Source organism: Malania oleifera, chromosome 8, assembly GCF_029873635.1.
Source record: "Malania oleifera isolate guangnan ecotype guangnan chromosome 8, ASM2987363v1, whole genome shotgun sequence".
Lineage (NCBI taxonomy): Eukaryota > Viridiplantae > Streptophyta > Magnoliopsida > Santalales > Ximeniaceae > Malania > Malania oleifera.
Window position 1 is genome coordinate 44987989 of NC_080424.1, and position 11658 is coordinate 44999646.

The 11658-nt window shown below is 38.2% G+C and overlaps 1 protein-coding gene across 1 annotated transcript; it reads left to right on the top strand.

Annotated features, from left to right (window-relative positions):
• Positions 1 to 724: 724 nt before the first annotated feature.
• LOC131162660 (uncharacterized) lies at positions 725 to 1474 on the top strand. Its single transcript, XM_058119267.1, has one exon. It carries the CDS (start codon positions 725 to 727, stop codon positions 1472 to 1474), a length of 750 nt encoding a protein of 249 aa, XP_057975250.1.
• Positions 1475 to 11658: the final 10184 nt, after the last annotated feature.

The window sequence follows — 11658 nt, forward strand, 5'->3', positions numbered from 1 at the left end:
AATTTTTGGGAAATGTTATGTATATGTGTGTATATGTACAACTTGGTATATGGTACTCTAGTATTGTGTTTTGGCATTTGTTGGATATGTATGTACTTCTGCTACTTAGATGTTATATGAAATGTACAGGATACCACAGTCCCACTTTAGGTCATGATGACGATAGTTATGCTTATGTAAGGTTTCAGAACTCATTTATTAATATAGAAAAGAAAAAAATGGATGGAAATTTTAGGTCGTTATAATTTGGTATTAGAGGCTAGGTTACTAGGTTCTGTAGACTATAAAGTGCACCAGAAAACAATACTAGAGTATAGGAATAAATTAAGAATTTAGTGCGTCAATGTTGGGGAAATGAAGATAAGTATTTAGGGTTTTTTTAGTTATTGGGAAGCAGAATTTTCGTTGTGGTTTCTGTGTCTTTCCTGGGGTGACGATTTTAGGAAAGTCATAGTAAACTATGGTCGAGTTGTGTTTCTCAATTACTGGACTAAATCTTAAATTGAGAGTAAGAACGATAGATTAATTGGTGATATGAGATTTCAAGTAGAGGAATATGTTAGTTATGTTATATAGACAGCATCCTCAGATTATGTTTATTTTCCTTTTCAAGATAGACCCTGGAGGGAGTAGCGCTCATGCTAGTGGGGATGATGGGGTAGGCCCCTTTGGTGCAGGTGTTGGGGATTCAGATGCAGTCTTACGTAGTGTGGCTCAGTAGGTTATGGCTGAGATTGCACTTAGTTTCAGAGAGCAGGGAGGACCAACGACAAGGCGAGGCTATACTTTTGAAAAGTTTACGAAGATGAATCCTCCGACCTTTTTAGGAGGATCCGATGCTGCAGTGGCTGAGAATTGGAAGCAGGAGATTGAGAAAATGTTGATGGTCCTCCATTGCACCAATGAACAGATGGTACTTTATGCTGCTTATAAACATACAGGTGAGGCTGAAAGGTGGTGGACAACTACGAGATTACTGGAGGAACAGAGACAGGTACTAGTAGCTATGACCTGGTGTCGATTTAAAGAAATCTTCTTTGTTTTCTATTTTCCAGCCATTGTTAGGAAGGCGAAGGTAGCAAAATTTCTAGGATTGACTAAGGGAAATCTTACAGTCCAGCAGTACGCAGTGAAGTTTATTGAGCTCTCATGCTTCGCCCCTTATATTGTTCCAGATGAGGTGAAAAAGGTTAGGATGCTTGAGAGGGGTTTGAGATGGGATATTTATAAACATATGGTGGTTTTAAAGCTGCAGGATTTCTCTGAGCTGGTTGATAGGGCCACTATGGAAGAAGAGAGGGAGCAGAAAGATGCAGAAGCATCGAGCCAAAGGGATGTGGGGACTTCGAGTCAGAGAAAGAGGCCTGAATCTTCAGGATTTCAGACGAGTTCTAGACGAGGTCGTTGGAGAGGAGATACATCTAGCAGAGGTGGGAGACAGGAGGGAGGAGATCACAGGTATTGGGGTGAGTAGGCATACCCTAATTGCTCCACTTGTGGTAGGAGGCATACAAGAGCATACTGGTTAGGGAGTAATGTCTGCTATAGTTATGGAAGACCTGAACACATAGCAAGAGAGTGTTAGTTGTCACTGAACAGTGAGCCAACCCCTAGATAGATTTAGAGATATAATTAGGCACTGAGGGGTGGCGGGCAGCAGAGGAATGTAGCCCCGACGAGGGTTTATGTGCTGACGCTAGGAGACATAGAGACTGCCGCAAATGTCGTGATAGGTACTTTTACGGCTTTATCATATAAAGTTGTTGTTTTGTTTGGCACATGTGCCACCCATTCATTTGTATCATCGGGTTATGCTAAATTACTTGGGATTGAGGCGCAATTGTTAGAGGTAGAGTTGTCTGTTGCCACACCGACTGGATTCACAGTGAAGTGTAGAAAGGTATTTAAGAAATTTCTAGTGGCTATTCAGAGGAAAGTACTACCAACTGATCTCGTGGTACTAGACCTACAGAGGTTTGAAATAATATTGGGTATAGACTGGTTGGCAGCTAACCATGCTAGCATTAACTGTCATAAAAAAGAAGTGATTTTCAAACCCCCGGGAGAGCATGAATTCAGATTCATAGGATCGCGTGTGCGCACCTCACCGCAGTTAGTATCGGCTTTACAGGCGAGAAGGCTGCTTTAGGGCTGTTGTCAGGGATTTGTAGCTTATGTAAAGGAGAAGCTAGATGGAGAATTAAAGCTTGTTGATATTTCAGTGATTAAAGAATTTCCAAATGTTTTTTCAGAGGAATTACCTGGCTTACCACCTGATCGAGAGATAGAATTTGCAACTGATCTACTTCCAGGGATGGCACCAATATCTAAAGCGCCTTACAGAATGGCTCTGGCAGAATTAAAAGAGTTAAAAGATCAGTTGCAGGAGCTACTAGAAAAAGGTTTTATCAGGCCTAGCGTGTCGTCTTGGGGAGCACCGATTTTATTCATAAAGAAGAAAGATGGGACCATGAGGATGTGCATTTATTATAGATAAATAAACAAAGTGACGATAACGAATAAATATCCTCTTCCTAGAATCAATGATTTATTTGATTAGCTCCAGAGGACTCAAATATACTCCAAGATTGATCTTCAGTCACGCTATCACCAGGTGAGAGTTAAAGTGGAGGACATTCTGAAAAGACTTTCCGAACCCATTGTGGGTATTATGAGTTTCTCGTTATACTGTTTGGTCTGACGAATGCACCAGCAGCGTTTATGGACCTGATGAATTGGGTGTTCCATCAGTATCTGAACCAGTTCGTTGTGGTATTTATAGATGATATACTGGTCTATTCGAAGAGTTTTGAGGAGCATGAACATCATCTGAGGCTGGTGTTGCAAGTATTGAGGGAAGGAAAGTTGTACATGAAATTCAATAAATGTGAATTCTAGTTGAAGCAAGTCATTTTTCTAGGGCATGTGATATCCAAGAATGGTATAGCAGTTGACCTAGAAAAGATAGAGGCAGTGATAAATTAGGCGAGGCCGAAAAATGTTCAAGAAATCAAGAGTTTTCTAGGACTGGTAAGGTATTACTGGTGCTTTATGGATGGGTTTTCATACTGTCAGGTCCCTTGACATGGCTCATGAGAAAGAATGCGAGGTTTGAATGGTCTGATGAATGTGAGCAGAGCTTTCAGGAGTTGAAATAGATGACGGTTACTGCCCCGGTGTTGGCTATTCCATTAGGAGAGGATGCATTTGTTATTTACAGTGATGCGTCTTAGAGGGGGCTTGGATGTGTGTTGATGCAGCATAGGAGAGTTATTCCTTATGCATCCAGGCAACTTAAAGAATATGAGAAGAACTATCCTGTGCATGATTTAGAGCTAGCTGCGGTGGTGTATGCCCTCAAGATATGGAGAAATTATCTTTATGGAGGGAAATATGAAATCTTCACGAACCACAAAAGTTTGAAATATTTCTTTACTCAGTAAGAACTGAATATGAGGCAAAGAAGATGGCTAGAACTCATTAAAGATTATGATTGCACTATTAGCTACTATCCAAGGAAAGCAAATGTAGTAGCTGATGCACTAAACCAAAAGTCAGTGGGAGCAGTATTGTCAACAATGGAGATTCAACACCCTATCCAGATGGATTTGGAGAGGTTAGGTGTGGAGCTGATAGAGGATGATCACCAGGCATTCATTACTAATCTGGTGGTACAACTTACCTTACAAGAAAGAATTAAAGTCAATCAGAGGAGTGATCCAGAATTAGCAGAAGTGATGGATAAAGTACAATACAGACAGGGGGAAAAGTTCAATATTTTAGATGACGGAGCTCTGAGGTTCCGTGCTAGACTATGCATTCCTGCAGACGTTGAGATCAGGAGGACAATCTTAGAGGAGGCTCATAGATCCCTTTACACGGTACATTCGGGTAGCACAAAAATGTATCGGGATCTACAGGAATCCTTCTGGTGGAACGGCATGAAGAGGGAGATTTCTGAATTCGTGAAATAGTGCTTGACGTGCTAGAAGATAAAGGCTGAGCACCAAAGACCGGTAGGGCAGCTGTAGCTACTCTACATCCATGAGTGGAAATGGGATAATGTTTGCATGGACTTCATGGCAGGGTTACCACCTGCGCGGTAGGGACAAAATGCTACATGGGTTGTCGTAGATCAGTTGATGAAGACCACTCACTTTATCTCTATCAAAGTAAACTATTCTATAGACAGACTGGCAGAGTTATACATGCAAGAGATATTGCGCTCTCATGGTGTGCCAGTATCGATAGACTCAGACCGAGACCCTAGATTTACTTCACAATTTTGGAGGAGCTTTCAGGAGGCTATGGGGTCACAATTAGCATTCGGGACTACTTTTTATCCTCAAACAGATGGGCAAACAGAGAGAATGATCCAGATACTTGAGGATATGCTGCGAGTGTGCATGCTAGATTTCGGGGTCAGTTGGACCTAGTATTTGCCTTTGGTTGAGTTTGCGTACAATAATAGCTATCAAGCTAGCATTGGGATGGCACCGTACGAGGCTCTATACAGTAGGAGGTTCCATGCTCCATTATACTAGGATAAAGTGGGAGAAAGGTGAGTATTGGGACTAGAGTTAGTACAACATGCATATGATAAAGTTTGGCTTATTAAAGATAGAATCAGTGCAGCTCAGAGTCGGCAGAAAAGTTACGCAGATACTCGCCACCAGGAATTAGAGTTTGATGTGGGGGATCGAGTATTTTTTAAGATAGCTCCACTAAGAGGAGTTATGAGATTTTGGAAGAAGGGTAAGCTGAGCCCTAGGTACATTGGCCCATTTAAGATACTTGAGAGAGTGGGCTCAGTTGCCTACAGGCTAGCTTTACCACCAACTCTGTCTAGAATACATGACGTATTTCATGTTTCCATATTAAGGAAATATATCTTAGACCCATCCCACATGATCAGTTATGTAAAGACAAAGCTTAGAGATTCACTAGCATATGAGGAAGCACCAGTACAAATCCTAGACAGGAAGGAACAGGAATTGCGTACCAAGAAAATTCAATTAGTAAAAGTCCCGTGGAGGAATCATACTATAGAGGAAGCTTCATGGGAGCTTGAGGAGGAAATCATACAAAAATACCCACACTTGTTTAGTGGGATACAGTAATAGATAGTATGGTTTAAATAATGACAATTTTATTTTAATCAGTACAGAGTGATGAATGTATAATTGTATTTTAGATTATAGTGTAGGTAGTATTTTGGTTTTGGGAGAATTTTTCTTTTATGGATATAATTGTAATCTCCCAAAACCTTGAATGTAACCATTGTATTCCTCCTTATAAGTAAGGGTAATTAATAAAATAAGTAGTTTGTTTTCCTCAATAGATGGTATTCAATACAGATAGCAAATTTCGAAGACGAAATTTGATAGGGAGGGGAGAATGTAGAGACCTGAAGAATTATAGTAATTAAATAATAAAAGAAAAGAGAAGAAAATGAAATTTTCAAAAGGGACTCATAGGGTCTCATCGACGAATGCAGAGCATTCATCGACGAGCATCCTTCTTGGGCTCATCGACGTGGAAATGTGTCTCGTCGATGAGAATTTACCGAGAGGGCTGTTTTCAGGGCCTGAAACTCATCGACGAGGGTGAGGTGTTCATCGACAAACTCCCTTCATGGACTTGTCAACGAGGTGAATTATAGTCTTGTCAATGAATCCGCAATTTATAAATAGGCCTAACTCAGTTTTCCAGCGAGAAATTCATGCAGCTCCCTTTCTCTCTCTCTAGAAGTCGTTTCTCTCCCCTTCTCTCTACGATTCCGACTTCGTTCTTTGCCGGTTCGACAATCGTAAGCTGCCACGCTACTCCTGGGAAGATTCTCTTCAAGTCTGTTGGAGTAGATTGTTGGTTAGGCCAAATTGGACACCATCCCAAAACCAGGGTAAGTTGATTATTTGGACATTTTCAGTATTACCAAGCTTATCTGAGTTTAGATTCTGTGTTGTATGGGAATATACTGGTGCTTTGTGGAGTAAAACTAGGGTATTGTGTTTTTAAGATTAAGGTGTTTTTGGGACCCTATAGATATGGGTTGAGGATCCCAACGGGTATATTTCCAGGAATTCAGGTAAATTATAGTTTAGAAATGTTGAATATGTGGAGTTGGGGAAAATGTGAATGTGATAGTTATTACAGTAAATTCAGTTGTTTGATTGGGAATTATATGGGTGTTATTTTAGGGAATTGAAAATTATGAATGCTGCATGCGTGAAATTATGAGCAGTATTTAGAGTTAGATAACCAGGTAAGGGGAATACATGTTATGCCAGCCTTATTAGACGTTTTATTAGTATGATATAGTATGTGATCAGAGAATGAAAATTATACAGTTTTACAGAACATATGTATAGAGTTTTATTGAATTGTGTGGCTTGAGAAATATTGGAATATTATAGATTATGTTATACAGTTTTACAAAAGCATGATTATATAGCCTACAAAATTATAAAACACAGCTTATACAGTTTTATATATAGAGCTACAGCTATACAGAATTATACAAAAATACAGCTTATATGATTATACAGTATTTTACAGAACCATGCTTATACAGTATTTTACAGAATTATGATTTCATAGTAAATCTTAAAGCATGATTGCACAGTATTTTACAGAGTGATTATACAATGTTTTTATTTACCATGATTATACAGAATATAGAATCATGATATCAAAATATAGAACCATGATATACAAAAATACAGATTATACAGAATATAGAGTCATGACATACAGAATATAGAATTACAGTTACAGAATTACAGAATATATAGATATTCAGATATACAGTTATTTTAGCGTCATGGCTATACAGTTTATATGAGATCATGGTTAATACAGAAATACAGAATCCTGGTAAAATAGCTAGATTTATATAGAAATATTATTATACAATATCAAACCCCAAGCAGTTTACTGAGCACGATACCGTTGCGTTATAGTATAGACAGTGCAACCATATGTCTCAAATAGAGTATGGTACAACTAATTGTGCTCTTGTGTAGAATTGTTTGCTCCTTGGCGTTCGAACTAGGTGGAGCGGGCCTTTCGTGCTATAGGCATCTAGATATGCATACAATTAGGCTAGCACTGGAGGGCCAACCAGTGTTTAGCTCCGCCTTCGGGCCGCACAACCTAGTCATGAGGGGGTAAGTCATGACATATAGCTATCGAGGGGGAAGTTTACAGATATACAATTATGTATAGTACACATAGAAAGCAAAGATTACGTATTATAGATAAAAGTACTTTTGAATAGATAAATGTTGACTTTTTGAGTCCAATCCCTGGTTTTGATAATGACAAGCTGCAAGTTTCTTATGTGTGTATTTAGTATTTGAGCAGGCTTGATATGTTAGCGCACACATAAGGGAAAGGATGCTGGAAGCTAGAAGACCTTAAAACTCACATCAACTGGTGTTTTCCACGGAAGATAGAAGAGCAAAAGAAGAAGATATTTTGTTTTAATTGTATGTGTATTTTTGTTTCATTATTTGGTTTGTAATAATTTATGGTCTGCAATAACTACATCACATGCATAATACGTATTTATGCTCAACATGACCATAGACTGACCTTTAGTCGACCGACGCCAAATTTTTGGGGATTAACTCTCAAAAAGACCTAGACTGACCTTAGATCCCCCATGCATGCATAAATGAGTACTCTATTAAAATTAAGTTAATCATCATAAGAAAGGGACAACTTTTTAGAGAGAAAAGGACCGAAATGCCCAAGGATGGCATGCTCGGTCGATCGAACTCAGTTACACTGAGATCTTTGGTCGATCGAACCCCTGCTCGGTCGACCAACCAGAAGTATATAGGCAAGCCCTGGTCGACCGAACATCCCTGGGTCAACAAGTTAACCACTCGGTCGACCAACCGAGATTTTATAAGCAATGCCTTGGTCGACCGAACCCCCACTTGGGAAATGCCAACCACCCGATTGACCGAACCTCTTAGTTCAAATGACCCAGTCGACCGAATCGCCCAGATTTGGAAAATCGCCTTTGAAATCCTCAAGTATAGTTAACCATCCTTCTAGTTCAAATTTCTTCCGATTGACCAAACCTAGACACTCGGTCGACCGAACCTTGAAATTGGTTGACCAGACCTCTCGGGTTGGCAAAATTTTTACTATAATAAATCAAGATTAATTTACTTTAAACATCGTTAAATTTTTTTTTAAATACCCAATAGGTCCCCAACGCTCAAAATTTGAGGGATTTTTATAAATACCCCCTCATTTGCCTTGATTAGTAAGAGATTAGCAAAAGTCATTACCAAAAATCCTCTCAAATATTTTATACTCCTTTTGCTATATGCTCAATATTTCAAACATATTTTTATACACTCTCTTACATATTTATTAGAAAATATCATTTTGAAAAAGAGAGTTTGTTTTTCTAACTTCTCCTAACTTGCAAATCAATTGCAAGGTGTAGGAAGATTTGTTTGTGGTATTGTGCATCATTTTAAATCATTTTCTGGGAATTACTCTCACATTCATATATATATTTGAAAAACCTTTTTTGAGAGTTTTGCTTAATTGTTTATTCCCACAATATTTCATATATAAATATTTGATTGGGAATAACTTATTTTTAGTTTCCTAGTCTTTGCATTCAAATTGCAAGACTTGAGAACTTGCATATTTTATTTGATAAATCTTTTGCAAGCTTAAACCCTAAGTATCTATTGTGATTATATTGGATAAAATATTTGTGTGATACTGGATTAGGGTTTTTGAGGTAACCTTGAATATTCACTCGCTGAATATATTATCTTGAATTAAATTTTCAAGATCTCACTTAAGCATAAATCCTATCATATGTGAGTGCATTATTTGGTTGAACATATTGGTGCATATCTTCTTAATGTAAGAAGCAAATTTGTTTGTACATAAATTTTATATTCGCTGTATTCCACGCGTGGGCCTGAAAAGGGAGACTAGCCCTGTTGAATAGTGCCGAATTGGCTTAAACCCGGTTAGGAAAATTAGGTGCACCATCCTCGTAAGGTGTAGGTTGAAGACAACCCCGTTAATTGACCTAATTGTAAATGGTGCTGCTCCACCCGTTAAGAGAGCATTAGTGGAATTCTCAGGCTTGCGAGCTAGAGGCGGGGACGTAGGCATAGTTGGCCGAACCCCGATAAGATATCGTGTGTCTGTTTATATTTGTTCAATTTATATCCCTGCACATGTATATTGTTGTGTGAATGATGTGCATGATTTAAATTTCCGCATATTATACTTATCTGCGCATTTGGAATTACATAGACAGACTTTAGGTTGTGTAATACTGCAAATGTCTGGTCAATCCTAAGGAGAAATTTTAAATACCTAATTCACCCCCCTCTTGGGAATACACTATTTTTAACAATAACTCAGAAATTTTCATATTTTTTTATGATATAAGCATGTGTTATTATACAGATGTTTTCTTGATATATATACCATATACAGTATTAATTAAGTGATATGTTGCCAACTAACTCATATGCCACACACTAGTGATAACATGTTTCTCCTTACTGAGATGTGTCTCACCCCAAAATTATTAAACATTTCAGGTAATCCAGAGAGGTATGCAAGGCCGGCTCAGAGGTAGAGTTGGTGTAGAGTCGGCGTAGTTTTGGGGTGAGTTTTGGGCTCATCTGTGGAGCCCATAGTGTTTTGGGACTTTTTGGGAAATGTTATGTATATGTGTGCATGTGTATAACTAGGTATATGGTACTCTGGTATTGTATTTTGACATTTGTTGGATATGTATGCACTTTTGCTGCTTAGATGTTATATGAAATGCACAGGATACCACGGTCCCACTTCGGACCATGATGATGATAGTTATGCTCATGTAAGGTTTTAAAGCTCATTTATTAATATATATAAAAAAAAATGGATGAAAATTTCAGGTCGTTATATCACGCCTTAGTCGTTCAGTTGAAGCCTTCTATCAACGTCCCTGATATTGCCACATCAGCAATACAAGGCGTTATGTTTCTCACCACACGATCGAGGCGTCAAGAGTCATGATAAGGGTCTGACCCTCCGCATGCCACATGACACGTGGTGCCTTGTCTCCCTTGAAATTAATGCAAGAGGTAGCAACAACTCCCGCTCAACGACACCTGGTTCCCACATGCCTCTCTTCATTCAATGCCCTTCTATCTAAGCCGTCCAATCTTTGCAACATTAATGGCCAAGATCACTTGTGTCAGAAGCCATCATGACACCTGCTCCTTCACCCGTTGATGGACAGGTGGTGCTATAGCCCCCTCCGCTCAGACGTCTTGCATTGAGCCTCCTCAGCTGTTCGATCACCACTTCCAACAGAAGGCCATGATGCTACCACGTCGACAATATTACTTGCACTTACGCATCCAATCACAACGCACCATGTGGTGCTGGTTTTGACCAAGACCCCAAAACTAGTTGAGGTTTGACCGGTTCAACCCCCCCCTGAACCGGTTTGTTCCGGTTTACTTCCGTATTTATTTATTATTACTTAAATATTTAAATGATTCAACAAAACACCGTAAAAATCCAATAAAATTCAGGAAAAATACCAAAAAATCTGGAAAATTGGAAAAAATTCTAAAAATACTTCTTTTTCACTATTAGAAAAAATTCTTATGTTAAAAATCACATAAAAATCAAGAACAATACTAAAAAATCCACAAAAATATTTTTTTTTTACCCAAAATTGTCTTTGCACTTAGAAAAATCACATAAAAATCAGAAAAATATTTTTCAAGCTCAAATTTTCATTGTTTTTGCCTTAATTACCTTTTTGTTATTTAATTGGCATTCGGGGAAAATGTTGAAAATCACAAAATATGGCAAAATTCATAAAAATGTTTTCACACTTAGAAAAATCATGAAAATCATAAAACATCATCAAAAAATGCTTTTGAGAACTCGAAAATTGTTTTCATCCCAAGAAAATTCCCAAAACCTCCTGGAATAGTCTTTTCCTACTTGGAAAATACCTATAAGATTTCAAAACCCGGGAGTTTATTTTGTACCCTATGAATTTAGGTGTTATCCCAAGAAGGGGGTTGAATTGGGTATTTTGAAAATATTTAGTTTTACTTCATCAATCAGTCCCTATTTTAAGATTTAACACAAACAATCACTACGGCTTGAAATTAATTCAATCCAATAATTTTATATTCAATTATACCCAATTAATTACCAAGTGCTTGTAAGGTTATTCAACATACACACATGCAAGATAGGTAATGAAATGCATTGCGGAAATTAAAAGGAGTAAGGGAGGAGAGAAAGCAAACATAGTTTTTATGAGATTCGACCAACCCGGCCTACATCCTCACCTTGAGCAACCCACTTAAGGATTCTACTAAATCCCTACTCCTTTAACTGGGACAGAGCTTCCTTTACAATCCGTTGCTTACAAGAGGTACATCTTCCTCCTAATCCGCTGCTTACAAGAGATACAACTTTCTCCTCAAATTCGGTTCACAGCCCGAACCGTGATTACAATATAACAACTCTACAAAAACGCAATAATGCTAGTACAATAGAAATTCCTAACACATATTCATATGATAAAACTTGAAGCTCAGTATGTATGTAATGATGAAATCTTTATATGAATGATATGCTTCACAA

Coding starts and splice junctions, on each gene's coding strand:
- LOC131162660 (XM_058119267.1), top strand. CDS start 725: ATGGCTGAGATTGCACTTAGTTTCAGAGAGCAGGGAGGACCAACGACA.